The following is a 27,140-nucleotide window of genomic DNA, read 5'->3' as shown; positions in this document are numbered from 1 at the left end:
TTGAAATATTGGCTCAGCGTCCATTTCTTTGACAGAGCGGCTCGGGTGGCAACAGAGCTTAAGAATCACGTCGTCGGAACACCTCCGCTACAGGCAGGGCCGCCACCCGCTCGGCGGAGCCGCCCGGAGCCCCGTCCGACCGGGTGCGGAACGCCTCCGGACGCGGGGCCGTCACGGCTCCTCCGCGCGCCCAGCGCCAGCGCCTCGCCGCCCCGAGTAAGACATTCCTGCCTCCTCAGATGTCACCTAAATGTCCCCTGTGTTAGTTTAAAGCCGTTCTGCCTTATCCCGTCTCTTTCAGGCTGTAACAGCGATGACAAGTCACAGCTGGAAGCGATGACGGAGCACGTGGCGAGAAGGGGCCGGGCCGACCCGGGAGAGCTCAGGTGCGGGCGCCGCAGCGTAAGGGGCGGAGCCGGGATCCACCCCTTCGCAGCCCTCATTTAAGACTCGGCGGCGGAGGTGAGAGCATCTTGCCCGAGTTCTGTGAGTAGTAGAGAGATCTTTAGAAGGTGAGGCGTTTTTCTTTTCTTTGGTGCTGCTTCTGTGGCAGTTGCTGCGTTCGGGCTCGTCTTTGGTTGCCTAGCGCTTTGCCACCCTCCTGTTATTGCTGTACTTCACATCAGTACAACAGTATCACACAGACCGCATAACATGTCAGCGTCTGTCCTGTTTATGAGCTCGCTTCGTGTGCTAGTAGGCTGTAATGAGGCCTTTGTCCCTTGTGATAAACAGACCCAAATCCCTCAGTGTTTCTCGTTGGAAGAAGTATTGTAGCCCTTTGCTCCCTTTTGCGGCCTTCCCCCGGAGCCACTCCGGCAGTATTTCTCCCCCCGAGGCCCAGGCGCGGGACTCCAGCCGGGGCCCTTCGGGGAAGAGCGGAGGGGGACCGTCACCTCCCTCTTCCCGACGCCCTTTCTCTTCTGACGCGGCCCAAGATGCCGCCGGCATTCCTGGCCGCAAGGGGGTGCCGTTGCGCTCACGTTCAGCTTTTAGTCCGCTAGAACCCTGACCCTAGCGGGACTCCGGGCTTCTTTGAACCTCGTAGTGTTCACGTGGGCTTGCTTCTCATATTTGTCTAGATCCCTTTGGATGATATCCCTCCCTTCTATTGTATCAGCAGCACCACCGAGCTCGGTGCCATCAGTGATCATGTCTAGGGTGCGCGCGATTTCTATATTTGCGTCATTGGGTATGAGGTTGAAGAGCACTGCTCCATAGAGCGGGTCTTAGGGGATGCTATTCGTCCCCATGGGGTAAAGAAAACTGAGACTTGTGTGAGCAGAGTACGTACTGCAGGGTTAATGATTTGAGATGCAAAGAAAGGATGATTTCATCTTTTGTTGTTGTTGTTGATAGTGGTGTTGTGTGTTTGGTTTTTTTCCCCTGGTAAAATAATTGGAATACTTGGAGTATTGGCATTGCAAACAAGATGGGTTGGAAACCTGTGAGCTTTTGAACATATGACTGTGAGGTTTCTTTGAATTAAACAATTGCCCCTTCTGGGAATTGAGCAAATTCTGCCAGTGGCTTCTCTCTGAGAAATGTCAGATTTGATCTTCTATCTCAGCACAAGTAGTGGAGATGAGGGTTCAGCAAGTCAGACAGCGACTTGAGGCATGAGCTTTCTTGTTTGATCATCTCACTTGATCAGAGTTCCATTTAAAACAGAACAGTAGAAAAGCCTGTCAGTCAGACAGTCTCCGCAGTTTTCTTTCCTCATGTGCTGAGCTCAGAATCCTTGGAGTTCTGGGGAGCTTTCGCTAAGCTCTTGCCAAGCTTTTGCTAAGGTGGCGAAGTTTGGGGGATCCCATCTTTCGGGAAAGGCTTTGAGAAGGATAAGCGGTTCAGCCTGACTTATCCGAGGCTAGTGTGTCTAGGTACTGGATTATACCAGTATATATATATAGTGTATATATATATACTATATATATATATATATATTATACGTATATACACACACATATATATATAGTATGCATATATATAGATTGTATCATAAGCAGTAAGATTTGCAAGACTGTCAGGGAACTGCAGAATCCACGTCCGAATCACCGGATTCGGCACCTGGGCGAGGAGACCGGGTCTGTCTCGGGAGCACAGGCGGAGGCGATTTACCATAACAACGGGAAGGGCTGGAACCAGGTTCTGCCCCTCTCAGACCTCACTCGAGGGTCGTTTGCCAGCGAGGAAGGATATCTCTCTCGAGATCCCTCCTTTGTGGAATTTTTCAGTGAGCCTAGATCTTCAGAGACAGGTAAGCCTTGTTCTTTTTGTTACGTGATCTCACGGCAGTGGTTCCGGTGCTGTTACAAAGATAATAGCTGTAGCCTTTCCTTTGTAGCCTTAATATTTCTATTTATATGGCTGGATTTTGACGTGTGAAGTAATTAAGAACTTAGAAACTGCTGAGAAGGGTTATATCAGAGAAAGGAATTTAAAAGATCTCCTACTGTCATTGTAGGTTTGATTTCTCTTTAATTGGGAAAAAAATCCCCTTACTTTGACATTTATTGCACGGTTTTGAGGGCAGGAATTTATCTTGTCAGCTTGAAAAGTCAATTTGATGCAGAAGGGCTATTACTGTAGATGAGATTTCCCCACGTGAGCGTAGATCCTAGAGAATGTGGGAGCTCCCACACGGCGTGACAAGGGAGGGCGTTTTTCAATGTAGGGGATCAAGAGAGGGGCGTGTTTGGCTGTTTGAGTCTTCATAGCTACGAAACTTACTTTCTGTTCAGCCCTTCTGGGTATTGGTGGTAGAACACACTAATACTGATTCTATGCAGACAATGTGTTTAGTGAAATGTCTTGGATTTTAGCAGTTGAAAGTCTTTGATGCTGCGTGGGAGGCAATCTGTACTTGTTAGCTATATCTGTATTACTGATTCTGACCTGTTTGCCATTTTGCATGAAGGGGATAGGGTCATTAACTGCAACGATTTAAGCAATTCTGATTCAGTAATTAATTGCTATAAGTTTGCCTTTTTTTTTTTTTTTCGTTTCTAACATCAGCTCGCTCCACTGAGCGCACGCATAACAAAAGAGAGGTGTCTGTGCAGTGTTCTAGTTCTGTATTATCTGAGCATGTAAGGAAGATGCTTGTCGGGCAGGGGGATGCAGAAAGTCAGTCTTATCTCAGCAGACAGCCCTTCCTCCTTGTACCTCTTATATATAATAAAAATAAAAGCTAAGCACTGACTCAGACCCCCTACAAAGGAGACTGCAAGCGTTTGTTAGGATAAATGACGAGAGGAGAGGCTGGCAAAGCATGTGCAGTTTGGCAAGAGCAATTCTGCTCTTTATTTGTATATATATATAAATACTTTTTTTTTTTTTTTTTTTTTTTTTTTTCCTGATTTGGAATCAGTATCCCGAGAGGTGTTCAAGGAAAGGGTAGGTAACGCACCAAGTTTCATACTTTATTAGTGTGGCTGTGACTGGTTATCTGTTAGCTGGTTTAGATCTTACATAGACAGCGAGGGTGCAGGAGACTGACCTGTTATAACCCCCTTGCCGAAGCATTTGGACCGGACTCTCAGCAATAGCCGGGGCAGTCAACAGACTGACAGTGAGCAGCAAGGAGCAATAGGGTGTTTTCTTTTTGTATTTACTAGAAAAATCAGACTTGTAATTGTGATGAGCTTGTTGTTTCTTATAAGCATTTATTAGCGCAGTTAAAGAGACTTCAAGCATTCCTCAGGAAAACGATCCATCATTATGCTTGTTGTGATGATCATTTGCCTTTTAACGTGTCCTTGAACTATTAATTAGAAATATCTACTAACGTAGTGCTGTGCTGTTCATATCAATAGGAAAGCAGAATAATTTTTAAGTGAGCTCTGCAAACAGTCATGAATTATCTAACAACTGTTGCACTTCAATGGTAGCAGAAACAGATCATTTATTAAACATGTAGCATTTATTAAACATAATTGCAGACTACAGCAGAAAAGATTCAATCTGTTTACTTTTATTATACAGAGGCAGAAGGGAATGCAGTTTCTTTTATTTCAGTCAGAACAATGTGATACAATACCACCCCACCCTTTTGTATTAGAGTTAAGTCTCAGTTCGGGACCAAGGCTCACAGAAAATCACCAAGTTTCAAGGCAAAGGCTTTCAAAGAGAAGCAGCAGCTAGAGAGTTTCCTAGGGAAAAACCAAGTAAATTGTCAGCAAACTTAACTGTAACACAGAAAGAAGTGTTTTCTCAAGAGCTCAAGGCTTTACTGAATTAAAGGAATACTTCTATCCATATGCTCAACTGCAGCAATAAGACCACTGGTATCATACTCTGCAGTTTTACTTGTCGCATAAAGCATATCTGATATGTTATAGTTCTGCATTAGCTTCATTTGAATTTAAGTGTCAATTTCTGTTTCTACAGGCTACAAAACACAGCAAGTGGGCTTGCTTACAAGGGATCATCTTTGTCACCTTTTACCTTAATCATGATAAACAGCCTAACACCCCCACCAAAGGAACAAGGCTCAAGTCCAGAAGTAGCCAGCACATCTTTTATTGAGGTAAGTGACATTTTACAGTGGGGTTTATCTTTGTTTTATTCAGAGACAGACAGGCATCCTCTGTACAAAGTGTTGAGCATGGCTTCTCTTTCCCTCCATTGCATAAGACATCCCACTCACTTCTGACAACACACAGCACTCACTCTGAGAGACACAACAGCTTTATTGAAAACCATTTTGAGCCTTTATTTTATTTGTCTCCAAACAAGACAGACATCATAACCTGCTTCTCACGTCACAGAAGCGAGCTTAGAGATATGCCAGTGGTACACGCTGAAATGAGAACAGAGTTATATCCTGATGCTGCCCTCTACAGCTGGGCTTAAGTAATAAATAATGAAGTAGTAATAAATAAAGTATTAATTATTACTTTAATTATTATTAATTTACTTTAATTATTATTAAAGTAGTAATACAAAGTAGAAGATTTCTCTTACAAAGCAAGTCCTAGTTCATATTTTATTTTTGAAATTTAAGTTGTCTGCCTACAGATTGCAATCAGCACACATTTAGGGAGGCACGCTTACTTAGAAATACTAAGTTAAACCTCAGTAATGCAAAAAGAGTTTATTTAATGTTATACAAATGTAGAAAAGCAGTGGAGTCAGCCTTTGACTTGGCACAAGAAGAACCATCAGGACCATCTTCTTTATTCTTCTGCTTAACTGACTTGCTTTCCTAGAAGAGAACACAAAACACTTAGAGAGCAAAGTGGCAACTTAACTCCTTCTCAGGTATCTCAAACTATTTCAATCAATACTATAAAACACCCACAGCATACCAGATACATACACTGCAGGCACACTTACCCTCCAGCCACTTATCCAAACCCTTTTAGAGGGCAACTCCCTCTGCTTCTCAATTGCCATTTAGTGACTACACAGAGAAAAGCTATTTAATCATTCTGGTTTGCCCAAACACTTCAATTCATTTTTCTTCTTTTGCAGGACATAGAGCCCAGCTCCTCCAAGCCTCTTCCTTTACAGCCCAGGAGCCCTACCACAAAACCACCATCACCACGTGGGAAACAGTCAAGCACACAGGGAAGACAACATCAGCAGAAGCCGCCCCCCACTCAGGGAAAGCCCCTATAGGAAGAAGGGGCCTTCCCTCACACCCCCACTCAGGGGAAGCCCCTTCTATAGGGGCTTCCCCCCCACACCCCCACTCAGGGGGCCCCTATGCCAGGTGGGGCCCCCTCCTCACCCCCACTCAGGGGGCCCCTATACCAGGTGGGGCCCCCCTCACACCCCCACTCAGGGGGGGCCTCCGCAGGCCCCCCCACCGGCAAAAAGACCGACATGAACCCACCGTCCCGCCCAAAAATAAAAAAAATATATCTCTTTAGAGATAGTGCAAAACCCAGTGTCTAGCCCCATGACAAAGGGGGAACTCTGGCTACTCACTCCAAGAGTGAGTAGCCAGAGTTTCCCCCTTACATTCCAAATCATGCAAGACAAAAGCAAAGTTCAAAACAACACTTAACAGCCAAGAAAAAAAAGACTCAAATACCTACCAAAAAGCTAAAGTCCTTACAAACAAACACAAAAAAACCAACAGCCAAGTACTAACAAAGCATCTAACTTCTCAAAAAAGAAGTTTAAACTACCAAAGAACAAAACTCTGAAAAAAAAAACACCAGCCAAAAACTAAGACAACTAAACAAGCCAAGACCTAACAAACACACCTCAAACATCCAACTCCAACCAAATTTAAACAACAAAAGAAGAAAACACTGCATGTTCAAACACTAACTCCGCAAAAAACCAGCCTAAACTAAAAGACAACTCAACACCACAAAATACTAAACAAGCCAACTCCTAACAGACCAATCACAGAAAAAGAAACTCAAGCAACTACACTTGCCCCACAAAAAAAGCCAAGTCCTAACAAACACACTAACATCTAACTCTTCAACAACATTTAACCAACAACCAAAGCAAACTCTGCATGCTCAAACAACACACTGAATCTGCAAAAAAACACCAAACTCAACACTACAGAAACAAACCGAGTCCTGACACACCACAACCGCGACTACTCTACAAGGAAAATTCAACGACCGCTGACAAAAGCCGAAAACTCTGCACGCTCACCGACACGAAGATTTTCCCTCAAAAAACAGCAGCCAAAACTCAGAAGACTCGGTGCCGCAAAAAACAGAAACCAGCCAAGTCCTAACAAGACACAAACAACCAACTACTCACCGAGAAACATTAACTGACCTTCAACAAAACCAACTGCTGACCGAGGCAAATGCAACAAAGAAGCCACCGCATGCGCTAACCTGACGGTGCCAACAATAACACGATCGAGCTAACCCCCGACGGCTCCATCCCCTAATGAAGCACAAACAACACTACATACTCTAGCCTCCGAACCACACAAAAAACAAACATACACCAAAAACTGCACAAGTTGCCGATGCTACACGCCTCAACCGAGCTTCCCTGCCTTCCGGACATCAGGCTCCGCGCTAACAGAAACAGCACAAAAGAACACAACGCCAACCTATGCGAGCCCCTAAACCTGATCCAAACGAGCCGTCTGACTCGCCCCCTGCCACCGTGCCGATTCCAACTCCCTGCGGCAACATGAACAAACATTCCACCATAACCACTAACTATGGCCAAACGGCAACAGAAAAACAACCCCCTCACCGCAGTGCTAACCTCCAACAGACCGTCTGCTGAACCCCAAAAAACAGCCCGCTAGACACTCTAGCACGACCTTTCTCCTGCCTTTGCCCGCCAGCCACGGCATCGACAGACGCACCAGCTGCACTAGAACCTGACAAAACTAAACAGCTCTAAGACATAGCACCTCACACTACAAAACCCTTACAGGACAACCACACCAATATTTCTCAACCCTCTCTCCATTAACCCTAATCCTCTAACAACTCGCACGACTGAAACCGCTCCACCTTCCTCCAAAAAAAGAGTAGAAAAAACACAGCCCCTACCTGGTGACGCCGTATCCTCATCCCGACGGGCTTCCGGGTGGCCGACCTTCTCGTCTGACGGCTCGCTCCCCTCCGTCCTCCCTGTCGAAGCCGATGCTCCGCTACAGAACGCGATGTGAAAAAAATCCTGCTGTTCGGCTCCCTTGCCGATGTGAACAGAAAATATTGCTGTTCATCTCCCTTGCCGATGTGAAAGAAAAAAATCCTGCTGTTCATCTCCTTGCCGATGTGAAAGAAAATCCTGCTGTTCATCTCCCTTGCTTCCGTGGCTTTGTGATGGTTATTCCATTGCGAATGCTGCGGGCCCAACTTGAGTATCCCGGGACCACACGACTCCACAACCTGTCTGGAGAGTGAAAACCTGTAGTTCTGCCGGCCGTCCTTCTCACGTTTCCCAAAAGCTGCGCCGATCGTCTTTACCCTGCAGTCCTCCAGTCCCTTGCAAAAATAAAATGATTCATTGAGTAAAAAACTACCTGCAAATCACTCACCCCAGCTCCCTTTGTTCAGGTTACTCCCGTCACTTACTCGCAATTGAAGACGAGCTCCGGAGGCCTCGCGCTCCTCCCGGTCTCCTGTCACCTGCACAAAAATTTTAGTGTTAGACTCGCTGACCGAACCTCCTGCAAAGATACATTTCACTTTCCTGACAACTAGCAGGGACGTACAAACCTACAGCTAGAACAAACGACTGAAGTTGAGAAGCTCCTTTTGGATGCGTGCACGCCCATTTCCACGCTTCTCGGTCCCGGCCTGCGACGGACGCCCCCGGCAATGAAACCCACATGGACCGGCCGCTCGAGCCCCGCTCCTCGGCGCTTCCCTCGTTTCCGCGTCCCTCGAGGAACTCTCGCCACAACACCGACTCCGCCACCTCGTCCCCGGAACGTATTCCTGTAAAATCTGTGAGCCCTCCACGGCAGCGTTCCTGTCCAGCCGTGTCTCCGTGTGGAGAATGAGACGACTCTCCTGAAACTACACAGAAAAGAAAAGGAGAGAACACACGATCCCGTCCCCCTCGCCGAAAGCGGGACGGACCGAAGCGCCCGAAAACGCCGGCCGAATGGGCGAAGACGCCCCGGGGTCCCTCTCCGCCCGGGCCCGTCCGGCGGCAGTACCGCGCCGGCCAATCCGAAACGCCGGGTCGGAACCCGACCGCCGCGCCTAACTGAAGGCGAGGAAATAGAAGCGGTCGAACGGCGGACCTGCGAGATTACTACAAAAACAAAACAAAAAAGACATACCTGTTAGCCTCTAAAGGCTCAAGGCTTCCACCGCCTCAGCAATTCCGGCATAAAGGAGTCTCCGCCGCGACCCTCGGTCGATCTGCGAAAAAGATTCCGTTTAAGCGGCTCTCGCCGTCGCTTCTTACTCCCGGCGGCACCGAGGCCGCAGGAACGCGGCCCCGTCCCGCTCGCTCCGGCTCGACAAAAAGGAAGGATGCGAGAAAGCCGCTGAAAAACTCGGGGTGGACCGAGAACGCGGCGGGGCTGCGCTGCGACTCGGAAAACCGAGCGGCGGCTCCCTCCGAAAACGTGACGGCGGCCGGACGGCGACGCCGCGCCGGCTCCCAGAAGCACAGCAGGGACCCCGCGTCTGCCCCGAACGGAGCGCGGCGAAAGCCCGGCGATCTCCCACCAGGGAAGCCGGGCCCCGGACGGCTCCGAAGCGCGCCGTCTCCGCGGCTCCGGTTCTAATAGAACGACTCACCGGTCAGGGCCGATCCTCGACGCGAAAGGTCCGGCAGCAGCCTGAAACGAAACAACGAAAAACATCACAATCAAGCCCAAAAACACGCGTAAAAAAACAGCCCCACCTACCGCCTTTCGGCCTCACCGACGCGACGACCGGACGAAGAAACGCCACCCGCTCCGGCTCCTCGTAATGCTGATTCCGGTCTGATCCCTCGTGGCTACCGGCGGCCTCAGGCGGAGCTTAAGAGGCGTCAGCGCGGTTCCGCCCCCGGGCTGCCGACGAACCGCAGCCGCTCCCGGGCCGCCGCAGCTGCGCCGGAGCGGTCGCGGCCCCGCCTGACGCTCGCCGCCTCGTTAGCGCAGCTGGGGCTCGTTACGGTCGGCCCGGGGACGTGACAGTTTGACACGTGAACCCGAGATCTGAATTAGGGGCTGAGATGACGTTTCTGTAAATGACAGCTTAGTACGCGCTTCCCCTTCTCGCCTCTTTGATGGATTCATAAATCAATTAAATAATTGTGTCAAACTGGAACGGATCGCTTTGCGTCTCACGAGACACCCTTCCTAAGAACGTCCCCGGCATTAACGGTCTCCAGAGTCCCCTGCTGTCCGCTTTCTGTCTCTGCCACGCTTTCTCTTGGCCCTCATCCAAAGAAAAAAAAAAGGAGGAAAAAAAAAAAAAAAACAACTACAAAAACCAAACCAAAACAACAACAACAACAACAAACAACCAAAGAACAAAACCAAAAAAGATTGTTAAATATGTAACAACTTTGTACCTGACTGAAGAAGAAAAACTAAAGGTGGAGGTGGAAATATGGGAGCAGGGATGTGGCAAACACCCGCAGGGGTTAATGATGTGCCTGACAGAATAGCTGGTGAAGGACATTTGCAGCACAGCTTTATGAACGGCTCTGTACGGTGCTGCTTGGGGTTACGTTGATGTGACGCATACATGGGTAGGAACGCTTTCGAAAAGAGTTCGGTCATCTCCAAGGTACTGTGTAAAGACTTCAGTGATCAAACTCGCTTTGCTTAGCAGTCTTGGTCTTAATTGGAAATCTGGATGTTTTGGGGACAGCGGGAGGAAACCTTTGCCTGCTGGTTTTCTGGCAAAGCCATCCAGTTAATGTAGTTGTGAACTACAGCGATCGGGTACTGGCACATACAACTCCTTGGCTTGTAAATGTATGAATACATCTCTCGCTTTCCGGACCGACTGCCTGCAAATGGGTGCGTGTGCTCAAAGCGAATGTGTCCTGGGGGAGGCCCAAAGCGGACTTCCCTCCAGATGTTCCATCACTGTTTCTGGCTGCCATTTAGCATTTTCTGTACAGCCTGATAGTGACAGGACAAAGCAGAATAGTTTTAAATTACAAGGGGAGAGATTTAGGTCGGTTATTAAGAGGCAGGGATTTTTTACTCAGGTTGGTGAGGCACTGGCACGGGATGCCCGGAGAAGTCGTGATGGCCCCATCTCCGGAGGCATTCGAGCCTGGGTTGGATGGGGGGTGACTGAGGGGGTGGCAGCCCTGCCCGTGACAGAGATCGCTCCTGCTGCTCCCCTCCCTCTCAAAATCTTGTCACAGAAACCCAATACAGATACCAATGTCTGTTACTAAAGGAGGGGGAAAAAAACCCACACCTATTCTTGTCTGGATTTCCTTCAAAAAATAACAAAATAGTGCGACTTTGATGTGATACTAGAAAGAAAGAGTGCAGTTTAATATGGGTTGAGAACATGAATAACAAGGTAGATGGGAGGTTTAGATCTCAGAAGCCTCGAGAAGTGATCGCTAGCTGTGAGAATACTTTCCCTGGGTCACAGGCTGTAAATCTGTGCTATTCCTAATTCATGAATGATGAAATGGTTTCATTTTTTTTCTGCTCAGAATTAATGCACAACATTCAGAGCCTGATTGCAGTTGGAGTCTGCAGGTCACCAGAGGGAATCCTGATACTAAGATACAGTTGGGAAGGTAGAAGAAAAGAAGCAAAACCAACAACACCTCCCACATACAGAAACAAACAAACAAACTAAAAAACAAAGAACAAGGAAAAGAGAAAAGGAAAAAAAAACCTCTTGCTGTGAACCTGTCATGTATTGCAGTGAGAAAGTGTATGAGCAAATTAGTTCCCTCAGCTTCTTCCAGTCACGAGATTAGAACCTCATTTCTCGTAACTGAGATCTTGTGAATAGAAATGAATTCCAGCCTCTGCCCTTTATCCTCTACAAAGAAGGCTGTGAAACTATTTTATCCTGTTCAACTCATCAAAGGTATGGTGAGAATATTTGACTAAATCTGCCAACAAACCCAGTTCTGTAATAAAATATCAATCTGGATACACTGCAACAAGGGATCGGCAGCCTTTAAAGGAAAATCATTAGGCTGCCTGATACAAAGTCAAACGCTTCTGGTGAGAGAAACCAAAACTCTGACTGTAACTGAGAACAAACCAGGTTTTCTCATCACTGTAATTGTTCATGTTAACCAGCAGACAAATTTGGGTAAGACAAAGTATTGCTGCCAGCTTTACTGCAAGGAAAATAGATATTTTTCCTAACAGATGGATAATACAAAGTTCATCTCCATCTGAATATTTTAATGTGTGGGAAATTGGTAATCACAGCCTGAAGCTCTGATTGATCAGCTGAGGCAAGTGTCGGGTTTGTTGTGGGAGCATAGATGAGAGTAATTTAGCTGTGCTCCTGGAAGGAGTGGAGCTTGACTCCACCTCCTCTAGACCTCATTTAAGGGCTGACCATAACTAAGGCAGCTTTCCTTGGTGAGTGCTTCCTGGTGGAGATTGCCTCAGCATTTCCCAACATAGGCATCCATATTGGTGAGTTTTTCCCTTATAAATTATCTTTTGAATATCTGTTACCATCTTTGTGTCATTCTTCCTTACAATTCACGTGTGACAAAGCACGTGAAATCACTGTGTTTTAGAAGCTCATCCGAGTGCTGATTGTCTTTCCATAGATTTCAAAAGCAACAGACTTCACAAAAATAACTCAGGGATTTTTCATCTGCTCACTGTTACTGAGCGCAGAGCCCTCTGTCCCCCTAAGCTTTATCAGCTTTGTCAGCTCCATGTGAGTATTACTTAATGGTAACCTCTGTTATTTTAATGCTGACTGAGGTACAAATGTCCATTCGGGTAACCGAGTGATGAAGGGGAGTCTTTGTTTTGTCAGTTCGCCATGCTTTGCTTTTGTTATGCACCGTGATTTAAATGTAAGGTGGACAAAAGTGAATCAGATTCCCTTAAAAACAGGAAAGCGTTTATGTCACATACGAACATCTTGGAAAATATCTCAAAGTTAACAGAAAAAAAAAAATGCACTGGTACCCTAACCCTAATTTGGAGATGTCAGGATCTGTTGCTTTTCATTCTGAGCGATATTAAACACAAGTTTCCTGCACTCTCACCCATAGCAGAATGCATTTTAATCAAGGTAAAACATGTTTATGTTTAATGACATAATTCATTATCTCCTCAAGATTCTTTGCTAGAATTCAGAATCCAAATGAAGCTTTGGGTCCCTCATATTGCTCTGTCATAGGCCACAATGTCATCTCTCACCATCACAGTTTTCAGTTACATCAGAACTTCTAATACGATGAGTTGGAAATTCATATTGCCCTGGAATAACTATTAAAAGATAGTTCCCGGGAAAAGGGGAAGCTTTCCAAACTCTCCAGTGTTGTGGGATATACATCCCCGTGTGACTCTCCATTCCCAGCTTCCAGGCTCGTGTGGCAATAAAGTACATAAGTGGCCGCTTAACAGGCAGAAGCCTAATACTAAAATAAGGGAATGGGCAGCAGCTGACCGGCATGGAAGAGTGCGAGATGAATATCTTCATTACTTTCTAGGTCTGCGCTGGGCGGTTGTTGTCTGATACACTTTTCAAATTGAGGCTGGCAGTATGTTAAGATATTATCCCTAAGGAAATGAGAAGGAACAGGATACCTTTATTTCAAAAAATGAAAATTAAGCGAAGAATCAGAAGCCCAATTTTAAGATGTCCTTACACCACAACGTATGGTCATTTTGTAATGTATGTATACACACAGGAAGAAACAAGAAATCAAACATTCACTGTATTAATTATCTGGTGTGTGAATGAATGCCAGCAATTCATCTTACAATTTTGCTTAAAGCCACATAAAAGGGACCATTGAGAATTATCAGCAAGATTGCATTTCTGGCTGACATGCTGACATCACAGTCACAAAATAAGTTCACATGCTGCGCACGAAACATCTGATTTCCAGTTACTAAAGCCCTCCTGTTGTGCTGTGAGGATATTTAGCTTATTATCTGTAGCGCACACAGGAACGCCGGGACAGTTCAGCCCTTATTACTTTTATTAACATTCCTTTAATTCTATACGTAGCAAAAATGCCAGTCATCATTTGCAACCATCTGATAGAGGAAATTAACTTTGTAATATAATGAAAACAATCTATATAATGCATAATATAATTGCATTTTCAATGTGAAAATATGCTTCCAAGCTGTGCCTTGTGAAGCCATTATTAGAGATGAGCAGGCATTTCTGAGCATGCCTAACATCTCTTTCCATTATATTAGTTTTATGGTTCACAGTAGAATGCAAACAGAAATCCTCACTGTGGAGCATCCATCGTAACATTTTGAAAGGGCTCTGATGCCTTTTTAGACCACGGCTTTTGCCAACCAAACAAATTCAGAGCCCACTTCTCAGTTACGGATTGCGCTTCCAGCGTGATGAAAATGACAAGTGTGGAGTCACTTGAAATGACAGAAAGGAATATCACAGCAAAAAGTGGAAAGAAATGCTTAGAGATCTTATACTGCTTAACAAAATAAAATCTTAATTCATATAAGAAAGCAGAATGTTCTGTCATAGCACCTTTAAACAGCTTAGTATTGATTACTGGATGGTGAGACAGGAGAAAAATCATTCAAAGAAAGCATACAAGACAGAGGATCCAGAAGAAAAGAATAAGGGATGTTTCATATTACAGAGAATCATTTAGAAGTTGGTGTGATTCTGCAAAGATTCCCGTATGCTATTCAGCTGCTTGCAGTCAGGTTATTCCGTCAAATCCCACAGATGAACACAAGTAAATAACTGGATTCAAAGTCATGCATGCACATCGGCACTCCAGAGCAAACTATGATCTTCTACGCAGAGCACCGCGTCCAGCAGAGATGCACTGAGACAGGGAACAACTGAAAGAATTAATCTTCAGTTTTAATCAAAAATTATCTTTCACTTTAACAATGTACAAATTAAGTTGTTTATCCATAAACTTAACATGCAAAACAATAGAAGCCCAATCAGAATACATGACACTAGGAAATTATTAATTTATACTATACTGTGGTCTGTTCAGAAATTCACTCAGATTAAAAGCAGAGGGAAACAAGCTCAGTCTCAAGGAAAAAAAGACATCAGCACGCAGACTTTCTGATTTACATGCATAACAGTAAAATTAAAAATTAAAAATCTTGTTGAGCGTGGAGTGGATGGAAAGACTTCAACCAGTCTTCCTAATGAAAGATCATTTTATAAGCAGAAAAAAAAATGCATTTAGAAGTGAATTAGCAGTTCTACTTGTGTATTAAACTGTCCTTTTCTGATCCCCTTCTTTTCAGCATCTCTTTAAAAGAGTATTAAATGGTTTCATCGCTGCTTGGGAGGTGTTGAGATGAACCAAGCGTTTCCACTTGTGCAAAACTCAGGATCCCACAAAAATGTCACCAGCGTGTTGCTGTAGGTCAGCCGTGCCGACCAGTGCTGAGTTTTCTTATCCGGAATCCAAGTGAAACAGGCTCAAATACCTGTCTGAAGTAGGCTGATTTTGGGTGGCACTTTTTCTTCATTTAGATGAGAATTTATGTATTGGATGAAGGAAAGGTTACCAGAGAAAGTCATTTGAAAACATCCATTTTTACAAGTTGAAAACAAAGAAGAGAAAGGAAGGAAATGTTTTTAGTAGAACATTCTTCAGCAATGGTGCTTTGTGGAAACATTTCCAACAATCTGCAGTCTAAAGTTCGCTGTCTAAACCTCACGTTACAAGACCAAGATTCTGCTGGCTTTGGGTGCATCTCTGAAGCCACGTAAAGCCTACAGACACAGCGTCACGGTGAGAGGGACAACTGCTGAACTTCATTTCCCTCTTACTTACACCGGTGAAATTCAGGAACTACTTTTTGGCAGAAAATGTTACCACATCTTTAATTACATTTGCACAATTCATACAGTAATCACATTTCCCACATATATACATTATAAAAAACAATGTGAACTTCTTTCCCCTCTTCCCCCACCAAAAAAAAGATAATTAGATCCTGGAAACAGATGGTCAGCCAAATATCTTTCAACTGACTGGAAAGTTTATTCCTGCCTTCAAGAATCTGGAGTTAAGTTCAGAAACAGCAGGAGCTGTGGGACAGAGTACGTAGAATTTCAAGGATTAAAGGTTATTGTGAAGCACATGAGGGACACAAATATTGTTCCTCTGAGCTGTGGATAGACAACCTCTATTAACTGGTACAAAAATGATTGTGAAATTTGTGCATCCCTTCCAAAACACCTTCTTCAAAATGCTGGAACAATCAAAACCTAAGAGCAATAATGCTGACAAATGCACACCCGTGTCTCATCCACCTGGCAGCATATCTAAAACGCACACTGATTCTCATTCGTACAGCCTATTCTCTTCAGCATCTTAAAACATCATTCTTCTGTTTATCATGTTTTCCCTTTTCAGCAAAGTTCAGAGTCCTTAGAAGGACTGTGAAGATCAGTTGCCATAATTTTATTCCTGGTGACAGTCACCTATTTTACTGCTTATTTAATACTACGCAATTTAAAAGAACTGTGGAATGAACGCTCTCTCTCAGAACAGGATACATTTTGCTATTTTTACTCTTCTGAAAACACGGGTAGGGGATATTTCTGAAAAACAACTTACTTAGCCCCTACAAAAAAAATACTAAACAAACACATTTTACAAAAGCCAGTCCACTGTGAACTTTGTTCTCAGTTTCTAACCATACAAGTAATATATATATATACACACATATATATGTGATATATATACGTGATATCAACATATGTGTGTGTATGTTTAACAATGCATAAAATATGACATTAATGGAAAGGCCCCTAAGCTACCAGAAAGAAAATGTGTCCCATGATGTTGGAAATCACTGGAGGCTTCCCCAGTTCTGCATAGATAAGTTAGAGTGCTTCACTTGAGACATTTTAATTCTGTCATCTTTATTCTTATAGGCAAATTGATATGTACTGTGTACATGCATATCACTCTAAGGCCAAGTGGAAGACAGGTGAACTGGACTACATATCACGTTTCACAATGAAGTTTTGTATTTTATGAAATAGGCTGAATATTGTTCTACCATTTTGTCAGCCTCCAGCAGGAAGTTACTTCTTCAGTGAAAACACTACTTTCAGGATTTTACTCCAACAACAGCATCAAAAAATGTTGAAGCAGCATCACCTGTTAGTCTACCAAGGCCGGAATTCCCTTACACATCAGCTGACCTCCAGTAAAGTTTCATTGCGTAATCAAGAAACAGACAGAATAGATCCCTGTGCTTCCCCACTGCATTTTAAAATACAAGACACCTATGAACAACTCCAGCTACATAACAAGCGATATCTGGACGGTTCTGCATTTTGGCCTCAAACCACAGCTTTGCAGGAACCCTTTCTGCTTCTGCAAACAATTCACCAGAATACACTCTATCAATGTGCCTTTTTACATCATCCTCACCACAGAGCTGTTTGAAGAACTTTAAAATACCTCCAACTTCAATACACCACAGAAATACATACATACATTACATTGCATGCTAACACCCTTTCATTACCACTGACCTCACAGCCACTTCAGCATCAAAGATATGCTTCATGAAATACTCAGGTAAAAAAAAATATCAGTACAGCCTCCTTAAAAATACAGGTGAGTCCTCCTAACTTTAGCCTCATCCATTTAACAGAAAGCAGAGTTAAACACTTCAGCCGGGACAAGCAAAGGGAAGCTTGTAAATTCTCCGCTCCAGCAATTATGTCACAGCAAACTGTGGACAGCAGTATAGGCTGCTTAGCAGTCCTTTGGTAGAAAGAACACCTAAACGTATCGGTTTCCTTGGAGATGTCCTGGTGGCTCGGTTGTGAGAAATCCTACAAGTAGAGAAAGTACCAGCTTGGTTCTCAAAAACTGTCCTCTCCATATTTTATTCTTATCCTCTCAAAAGCTCGGGTGACCTTGCTAAAACTACACAACAATACAAAAGCTGTGAATTAAATGGGTGGAATGAAGCTACAACCTGTACATCTTACAGCGTCAAGAGTTCTGACCTGATCTTTCATCTTTTACACACAGTTTGCTGCCATCAGCAATTCACACGTTCTCCAATTCTTTGCATGGAAAGATGGCTCTCTTTTAAGAGATCATTGCAGCATGTAAAAATGGGCAAATTCTGGTACACAGTAATGGGATCCCCTCAAAGCTTCCTGAAAAACTTTCTTCAACCACTGCATTGGGTCAAGCTTCCCATGGTAGAGCTGCATCAGTCAAAGTTCGCATCTTGGTACACTTCTGACTTACCTTCTATTTTATTTTAAAAGTTCAGATCACTCGACCACAGCTGTGACAACAACATTAACCGCCTGCCGTTATAATAGTGGTAGTATTTACGTACCTACAGCTGGAGACACACTGAAGATTTCACGGTGGATTTGAGATCAGCAAAACATTCAAATCCCTTTCTTGTTTTAAAGCTGAGAAGATACATCCATGGGATTTGTTTCTTCCACTGAACTCAGTGACGCTGAATGACCTAAAGCTTTAAAAAGGAAAATGGTGTAAAAATCAAATACTGGATGATAATAAATAATAAACATAAAAGCATAAAAGCAACATCATATCTTCTCTTGGCCAGCCAAAACATTAATTTTCTGCCTTGATACTCACTGCAGAGGGTAGCTCAGGCTCACCCACTTCTTCTCTTTCTTCTCGGACTACTGCCGTATCCTCAGAGATTTAAATAAATTCTTCTCAGTTCTCTGTTTCCGATTTTAAAGCATAAGAGAAGGTGGTTGGTGCTGAGAGGACGCCTAAAGGAGAAACTAAACAGAAACCCAACTGTCCACACATTTGAGTCTCATCTCTATTTAAAGAGTACAAGCAATTGTTAAGGGATAAAACACATCTCATTCTTTTGCCCAGATGTCCTTTCAGATAACTAATACCGGAAATATTTTCTATAGCTTTAAAAAGCCTCCAAAAATAATGAAGCATTTTTTCCCTCTCAAAAAACAAGGTTTCTAGTGAGCACTTTGTGCTGTGAATTCCCCTTCTGCATCAACCAAACACAAGAATGAAAGAATCTACTGGAGGGAAAGAATATACGGAGACTACTCTCCCACCACCTGCCCTGCCATAGAGACAGCTGTCAAAACACCTTCACTGAAGTACTCCATTACACAGACAAAACATTTTTTAATGTTCGTTTGAGAACAGAATGGGGGAGATCAGAGAGGCTCTGCTGCTGCTCCAGCCCATGCAACACATCCTGCAGCTGCTCCAATCCCTGCAACAGGCCCTGCAATTGCTTCAGTGCTTGTGATGGACCTGTGGGTACTGTAACCCTTCTAAAGGCTCCTGCAGCTGCCATGAGCCTCACAACTAGCCCTGTGGTAACTCCAATTCCTATAATAAGTCCAGCAGTTCAGCCAAAGAACTAATCAGTGCCCTTAACTGTTGACCCCTATAAGCAAGATGAAAAAGACGTCTATAAAAGCCAAAACATTTAACAAGGAGAGAAGCCCCTAAGTCAGCATTAAGGTTGAGCAAAGCCATTACTAAAATGGGAGGGGAAGAAGCACAAAGAAGCTCTCTGACTCCTAACATTTAGTAAACTTTGAGGTGTGCAAAAGGATTACAGCTGCTGGCCAACCAAGCACCACGTGCTTCCAGTGGTGGAAGCAACCACCAGGTGGCTGGAAACAGACCCCATGCTCATTTGCTACTGCCCAAATTACTGTCCTGGGCCCTGAAAATCAAGCCTTCTGGTGACATGGCAACCCAGAAAGAACTGAGTCAGACAACAGGACTCGGTCCTGAAACAATCTTAGAATCACCTGGGCAAAAGAACACAGCACTGAGTTCCTATATCACATCCCCTACAATACACTGCATCTGGAAAAATCAGATTATACATTGGAATCATGGAATCACCACGGCTGGATCACCCAGTCCAGCCATCCACACATCACCAATAGTTCTCAATAAACAGTCTACCTCAACACAACGTCGGATCATTCCTTGAACACCTCCAAGGTCTGTGACTCCAGCACCTCCCTGGGCAGCCCATACCACTGCCTGACCGCTCCTTCAGAGAAATAATATTTCCTAATGTCCAGCCTGAACGCTACCGATGCTTGGGGACTGGCTGAGCATCAGTCAGTGGTGGCTGGGCAATTGTGTGGTTAACAGTTGCTACTCATAAATAAATGAGTGTACGTACCATAGCCATTATCGAGTTTTCCCTTTCTTTTTTGTACGTTAGTAAATTCTTTTTATCTTTAATTCACTATTTCTACCTGTTCCCCCTCTCATCCCAGTCTCGACTGTTACCACGTGGGAAGCAGGGGAGGAAGCCAAAAACTGCAATAGGACTAAACCACCTGCGAAATTAAACCACAGCACTTCAGGAAAACAAAATCACCAGCCACATTGATTAGGGCCATGTAAGTGCAGAATGTGCAGTAAGACTGCACTGAAAGAAAGAGAAGGGATAAAGCATCAGCAGAAAGAACAGCATTAACCGCTGAAAAACTGCAAAGGAAGAAGTCAGAAGTCAGCTTGTCCTGAAGTGGAATGCAGAATTTGACATTCAATTTTAATTTTTTCTCTGAGCATCCACCTTTTCTCTCCTAAAGTGCTTTAAAAAAATAAAATAAAATATGGTCTTAAACAGGGATCTCTATTTTTGTGCTTCTCCCCTTTTTGTGCATCTGCATCTGTGCACCACTCGTCTCCTCTGCCATTCCCACCACTTTATTAATGAGAAGAAAAAAAAACCACAAAGCTGTATGGCTCAACACTGTGATTGCACTTGCTATTGTTTTATTATTGCTTATTTCCTTTCATTCTGTCCTTTGCTACTTTCTTCCTTGTTGTAGCAATGGTACAAAATACGGCTATGGGAGGAGACACAGTGATGATTACAGAGTATATGCTGCTCCCACCAATGGGCTATGCCCGTTGCGTGCCCCTTCTATGCATCAGAAGCACAAAAAACTGAGCTGTGAGGAGAAGGTTCCTTTTAGGCAATTGTCTTTCACCTGGGATGTAACCCAGGCAGATGGATTGCCCTGGAGAAAGGAACCCAGGACCTGAGGGAACAGGCTGTGGTACAAACGGTGTATCGCACCAGCATCCAACCTGTCTTGGCTGAATTGAATGAAGACAAATTCTCATGGACCACATATGATGCCTCCTGTTTATTTTCATGGAAACCACAACAGATAAAATAAGCACAGTAATTTTGTTTGGTAGAGCAAATTCTCAGCTACAAACCTTCATTTGTGAACATAGTCACCACCATTAGCTATGCATTTTTGCCAGCTATGAATGTGAGGCTGCATGCTGTGCATGTCCTAATCTGCACCAGCACAAGTGACCCACAGGTCATTGTCACCACTGAAGTTCACTACACACCACCCACATGTGTTCAGCAAGCACCAAAGAAGGTCAGTGGGTGCCATTTCTCTCCCCCACTGAGAAATTCAGTGACACACCTTATCTTCATACACACTTCCTGGACGTGAAATGCCAGTTTCTCCATGTTCCTCCGCTGCCATCTGTCACACAGCAACAACACGTAATGGACATTGGTCCAAGGTTCAGTCTCTGCTGCCATACTACAGAAATTCTCTTCTGATGTCTTGAGCCTACATTAATTCTTCAATTCCCAGTGTGCTACATGACATGAAATAGCAATAACAGTAAAATGACAACAAGGTATTAATCTGAGAGAACACACGAGAAGAGCAATAATAGAAACACACTGAGGTACTGTACAGGATCTTCACTCAGTTTTAGATACCGTTTTACCCCAGGCTAGCCAGAGCATTTGTCAGGAACTGAGTAGTAAGATGAGCAAGGCAGTAGAATCATCATCTCAGAAACCCAACTCTGCCCCAACTCTGTCAGCCTGTCCTTGTTGTAGAAATGTTCCATTCCTTGGATTGTTTCTGTGGCCCTTCTCTGGATGTGCTTCAACAGGTTCGTACCTCTCCTGTACAGAGGATTCCACATCTGGATGCAGAACTCCAAGTGAGATCTCTCAAGTGCATAGCAGAGGGGCAGGACCACCTCCCTCACCCTGCTGGCCGTGCTTCTTTTGATGCAATCCTGGATGCAGTTGGCTTTCTGGGCTATAAGAGCACATCGCTGGCTCACATTCAACTTGCTGTACAGCAGAACCCCAAATCCTTTTCCACAGGGCTGTGCACAATCCTTTTCTCCCCAGGCATGTAATGATAGCAAAAGTAGGCATCACCATAGTGCAAAACTGCACTTGACTTGGTTGAACCTCAAGAAGTTCACCCAGTAGTCCCGCTGCTCAAGCCAAATTATGACCTGAAATAGAGTTGTTGGGTTACTCCCCTTTTAAGAGGTTTTCAGTCTGTCATAGGTTACCCTAAAATCTACCGGTACCCATGACAGGGGTATAGACGGCCTGCAGGGCCGCTATCCCAAAAGGAAAAGAAAACAGAGAAAGAGAAAATAAATACAGCGGCAGCGATCTAAGGAGGCACACTTATTTACTAAATACTATACCGGAATACAGAATAACACAATATAATGCAATATAATTGGAATTAAGGCTAACGAATGAAGTAAAATAAGAGAGAGTGAGTCCCGAAACCGAGAGGCCTACTGTAACTCTAGGCGAAACGGCTGGAACGCTTCCACACACTCCCCCATGGCTGGCAGAATCCAAGAGAGCGAGTCCAGCACTGAAGTGAGATTATATAGTCCTGGTCATTTGACTGACCGTGGTGCTCCCTGGGACATGTAGTCTTCTTTTGTGAGCAGCAGATTCGTCAAAATTATCTATGCTTAACATGATGTTATGATGTGGAATACTGATAGCAAAATTACAAAAATTGCAAAACCATGACACAGTCAATACAAAGTATCACAGCTTGTGCTCCTCCTAAGACCTCTTAAAACACTGGCAAGAAGAACAGGCATTTCAAAACCTCAATTATCTGCTGTGCAATACAAGTGTATCTTCAGGTGAATCTTCAGGGAATTATTAAGTCTGCAGCTAGAGATAGCATATATTCTCATAAGCATACCAAAGATCAACTTAGAAAAATGATATAGTTCTTTTAGATCTCTTCCTTGTCCCTTTTCTGTAAAGTGTCTGGCTTGCAAGACTCAACAAGTAATGAAGGTAACGTAATCAGGCTTCTCATATTCTGCAGTGAGCTTTCACATTGGAATCAATGCAGAATAAAGAGTCTGTCTAGAGACAGTTCATAGCTTCTAGCAGTGAAGATACCACATACTCACACTACAGCGGAACAAGCACAGCTCCTGCCTGATCAGAGGAGGAAAGACAGGCAAGGCGGGGGGGGGAGGGGGAAATGTGTCTGGGGGCTGCCACACTGACCAAATGCCACAGTTCTGGGGGTAGGTTCTGTTTACCTCTCTGCCATGATCCTTTGTTACAGTCTATCCATGTGGGTATGTAAGGTCCTCACTAATACAGCCATTACCTTGCTGTTACTTTTGGGGCAACCCTCAAAGTTTCACAGTTCATGTGTAGATTGCCAGACAGAAGCAACGCATCTTAAAAAAAGCTATGAAAAAGAAAGGCACAAGGAGATGGAAACACTTACATAAACAATAGCTGCTGTTCATCTCCTTCCAGTATTTACATACTGCAATAAACTCCAAACAATTACTATTTGCTTTTTTTATTAATATTAATATTATTATTTTGGAGCTTTTTGTGTTGTTTTTGTTCCAGACACATGGTCAGTTGCTTTGTTTCCCCCCATTAAACCACAACCTACACACTCTAGAAACACTGTATTCTAACAGTCGCAGGACTTCAGCTTGGGCCCTTAAACCAGACTAAAAAAAACAAGTTCGTATATGTTGTCCTGCAAATTATAGGTGGGTAGATGTCCAGGAGAAAGTTACCAGGGTTACAGGGATAAGGAGGAGAAATAAGTCAAGAAGTGCTTGTAGATTGAGAATGGGAGTTCTATAATACAGAACACTGCACTGTCTTTAAAATAAATAAATTCGAAGAACTGTTCCTTTCAACAGTACAATTGTATTAAGGATTATACCTTTTCAACCAGATTTTATTATATGGAGTAAAGAAGCATTTGCTGCTCTATACAAACAAGTAGTTCAAAACAGCTATACTCATATCCAAACCACAACACCACACACCAACTCAAACATACACCCACACAATATACACCTTCTATCACCCCCTCAAACAAAACCACACTAACACCAGCACAACAAAACACCACATGAAACAAAAACCTACCTGGAGACTCTGCAGCTCCTGACCCAGGGAGGAGACTTCACTCTACAGTGCTGCACTATACCAGATGAAACATGCTCCACTCCTGCAGGCATCACCTCTCCCAACTCCATTCCTCGTGCACACCCTCAGCCTGAAAAAGAAAACCCACATACCATCACCCTCAAACAAAAAGGAATGGGCCTCTGACACCAAGGGACAGCATGCACCAGCCAAGAACACAACACAATTCACCTCCCTCCACAGAGGCTCTGCAGTCACACCAGATGCCTGCTCTGTCCTTGAAACTGCTGGAAGAGCTCCTCAGATCGCTTCTGAAGGGCCACCAGGGTGCACAGGCTGACCTTCTCACCCTTTCTGAACACTGCAGGGACTCGGGCTGTCCTTTGGTCCTCAGACACCCTTCCTGTAGAAAAGAACAGAAAGAACAGGATAGGGAGCTCTTCAGTACTCACTTCTGCCAGTTCCTTCAGCACACACAGGCATGTCCAATTAGGGTCTGGGAATATGCAGGCCTCCTTTTTGCCTAAATCACCTTTGACCAGCTCCACCACGCTTGAGACAAACTCCTCCTTCCTCAAAGCCTCTCTCGTCTCACGCCCCCAAGGAGCAGTCACAGCAGCCACCGGAGGGCGTTTGGCACTTCCGCCTGCTTACATCCCGTTTCACCAGCTGGTCCCCATCGCAGCAGGCCCACGCATTCCCTCATCTCTACTTTGCCTTTGGCAAACTTGACAACTTCTGTTAAGTTTCCATTAACTTCTGTAACCAAAACCCCCGGTGATGTTACCCACCTTTACTGCCTCTTGAGCCTCACCCGCCGGCTCTCCTAGGTCTTCCTTCATCCGGAGGCACGGCACGGGGAGTTCTGGTTCTCTCCACGGTCCCTTACCCTGAAAACAACACAGCCATCCCAAACGCGTTCCGGTCGGGCAAGCTGTCCCGCCGCGTCTCCGGGATGGGAACGACATCGCGCTCCTGAACTTACAAATAAGGGGCGGCGAGTGGAATAGGTGGTCCCACCCTGCTCGCTCCCACCGCTGGAAAGCGGAAGGGGCCGAAGAACCCGAAAAACTCTTCTCCGGTGGTTCGGCCGCGGCCCCCAGCTTATCTAGCTGCTCTCAGATGCTCACCGCTCCCACCGTCTCGCCGGTTCGGGCTGACGACGGGCTCCGCTGCAGCCTTCGCTCAGCCTGAAACAGAACAAAACTTGCTTCAGCAGCCCTTTGCTTTGCTTCCTATTCCCAGCAGCACCGAGAACGGAGGAATATGGCCCCACTCCGTTCGCTCCTACCGGAGAGATCGGGAGGACCTGACGGCGCCGCTAAAAAGCCCTGAGGGGCTGAGAGCGCCCCGGGGCTGCGCTGGGACTCGGGGAACAGAGCGGCAGCACCCTCCGAAAACGCGACGGCAGCGGGACGGCGATGTTACCCCGCCTCCGAGAAGCCGGGGGAGCCCGGCGAGAACCCCTCGTCGGCCCCGAACGGAGCGCGGCGGGAGCCCGGCGTCCTCCCGCTGCGGGCGGACGGCACCGAACGGCTCCCGGGAGCTCGCCGCCTCCACGGTCCCGGTACTACCTGATCGGCTCACCGGTCCGGGCTGATCTGCATCGGGAGACGTCTCACTGCAACCTGAAACAAAACAGCACAACACGCAGAGAACGTGACATAGAATCCCAAGGTCCCGTATTAAAAGCAGCCCCCCGCGGTACTTACCAGCCCCAGCTGCACTACGACCGGACAAAGCAGCAGAACCCGCTCCGGCTCCCTCGACTGATGAATCCCAGAAGCTCCTCTCGTGGCTCCCGACGGCTTCTGGAGGAGCTCAAGAGGCGTAGGGGGCGGAACATCCCCGGGCTGCCGACGAGCAGCAGCTGCGCCCGGGTGGCCGCGGCTCCGCGGCACCTGATAGTCGTGGCCTCGTTAGCGCCGGCCAAGGGCCCTGACAGCTGAATCATCCTTCCAAAGAGCGACCCCAGCCTTAACGGTTTCCAGCGGCCCCTGCTGTGTGCTGTTTCTGCTTCCACTTCCCTCTCCCTTTGTTCAAAAACAAAACAAAACAAAACAAACAAAAAAACAAAAACAAAAACAAACAAACAACAACAACAATAACAAAAGTTTGTTACACATGTACGATAATTGTACCTGATGGAGAAAACATGACTGAAGGCAGCAGTGAAAACATGGGAGCAATGATGTGACTGATTCCCCAGTGGGTTAATGATGCACTCGAGAAAATTGCTGACGTGAAATCTGAAGCATAGCTATACAAATGGTTCTGTATGGTGTTGCTTGGGATTGCGCTTACATGTCACTTAAGGTAGAAATGCTTTTGGTGAGATTTCAGTTATCTCCAGATATGGACACGGGTACTCTGTAAAGACTTCAGTGATGAAAATTCCCTTTACATAGCAGTTTTGTTCTTAATTTTAAATCCTGACAGTTGTACTACACTCATTTACATTTCTTATGATGGTAGAACTGTGAATGTTTGTATCGCATGCTGTTATGGATATATCGGTCACAGCCATCAGTGGCATCAGACAGGAAAAGAAGAGAGATCTGAAAATGCAGAGTGAGGTGAGAGGTCCTTCTGAGGGTGTGCAATAAGTTGCAGCGTTCTCCGGGAGAAGAAGCGGTTTGGTGATGGCTCCTCTCACAGCCAAGCAAAATCCTTACATTTACTTAAATGCTGTAAGGGAAGTGTTCTGGGAGACAAGGAGAGTCATAGCGCACAGCTTATAACTATTAGTGTGAGCTGTTGCTACATTCTGTTTCTTTGAGTGAGCACTTCGCCGGACTCTCTGAAAATGCCTGACGTCTCTTATCTGATCACCTGATGAGTTCAAGATAGGAGGAACTGAGCTTTGAGTTACTATCAGCTTTATGCAAAGGATGAGCTGAAGAATCTCTCTGACTCTGAAGGTGGAATGAGAATGCCTTGCAGGATATGTGGCTGTTAAATACTCTTAAGAGCTATAGCCCAAAACCTCCTTTAAGCTTGGCCCAGGTGGCCAAGAAGGCCAATGGAATCCTGGCTTGGATCAGGAACGGTGTGGTGAGCAGGACTAGGAAAGTAATCCCACCCTTGCACTCAGAATTGGTGAGACCTCACCTAGAGTAATGTGTTCGGTTTTGACACCTCAAAGGACGGGCATTTTAAACCTAAATTTGATCGTGCTAGCGGTCGTTCTGTGTTTCATTCATTTGAAGAGGTAATATTTCTACAGTACAGAGCTGCTTTAAGTGAGCTCTGTGGACTGGATCCCTGGTTGTCGCATGTCACTGACATTTTGCAGGTTGAAATGTTCCAACCTAAGGGTGGTATTTGGTGAAAA

At 45.2% G+C, this 27,140-nt stretch overlaps 1 protein-coding gene and 2 long non-coding RNA genes across 14 annotated transcripts; 1 reads left to right on the top strand and 2 right to left on the bottom strand.

Moving 5' to 3' along the window:
- Positions 1 to 415: 415 nt before the first annotated feature.
- On the top strand, positions 416 to 5,849 carry LOC140254432 (uncharacterized). The gene is made up of 3 exons (XR_011904204.1): positions 416 to 512; positions 4,390 to 4,528; positions 5,476 to 5,849. It is a non-coding gene; the product is annotated as an uncharacterized lncRNA (long non-coding RNA).
- LOC140254431 (uncharacterized) lies at positions 4,523 to 10,411 on the bottom strand. Of its 4 annotated transcripts, none has more exons than XM_072340909.1 (7): positions 9,314 to 9,842; positions 9,204 to 9,244; positions 8,738 to 8,819; positions 8,170 to 8,468; positions 8,022 to 8,075; positions 7,494 to 7,931; positions 4,523 to 5,206 (listed from the first exon to the last, which is right to left on the bottom strand). In XM_072340909.1, the coding sequence occupies exons 4-7, from the start codon at positions 8,278 to 8,280 to the stop codon at positions 5,096 to 5,098; spliced, it is 714 nt and encodes a 237-aa protein (XP_072197010.1). In that variant the 5' UTR covers positions 8,281 to 8,468; positions 8,738 to 8,819; positions 9,204 to 9,244; positions 9,314 to 9,842; the 3' UTR covers positions 4,523 to 5,095. The 4 variants fall into 4 exon arrangements, 2 of the variants coding, with proteins under 2 accessions (XP_072197010.1, XP_072197009.1); XM_072340908.1 differs by having other exon boundaries at positions 9,330 to 9,842; XR_011904203.1 differs by lacking the exon at positions 4,523 to 5,206 and having other exon boundaries at positions 7,888 to 7,931; positions 8,166 to 8,468; positions 9,330 to 10,411.
- A 10,300-nt stretch (positions 10,412 to 20,711) lies between these two features.
- Positions 20,712 to 25,809, bottom strand: LOC140253969 (uncharacterized). 9 transcript variants are annotated; one of them, XR_011904039.1, is made up of 8 exons: positions 25,519 to 25,809; positions 25,381 to 25,434; positions 24,792 to 24,996; positions 24,598 to 24,696; positions 24,038 to 24,209; positions 23,807 to 23,936; positions 22,169 to 22,247; positions 20,712 to 21,867 (listed from the first exon to the last, which is right to left on the bottom strand). It is a non-coding gene; the product is annotated as an uncharacterized lncRNA (long non-coding RNA). The 9 variants fall into 9 exon arrangements; XR_011904033.1 differs by having other exon boundaries at positions 22,169 to 23,936; XR_011904032.1 differs by having other exon boundaries at positions 20,712 to 23,099.
- Between the last annotated feature and the right edge of the window lie 1,331 nt (positions 25,810 to 27,140).

The sequence above is a fragment of the Excalfactoria chinensis genome, chromosome 6 (assembly GCF_039878825.1).
Source record: "Excalfactoria chinensis isolate bCotChi1 chromosome 6, bCotChi1.hap2, whole genome shotgun sequence".
In the NCBI taxonomy this organism is placed as follows: domain Eukaryota; kingdom Metazoa; phylum Chordata; class Aves; order Galliformes; family Phasianidae; genus Excalfactoria; species Excalfactoria chinensis.
This window is presented reverse-complemented; position numbering and strand designations above follow the sequence as displayed.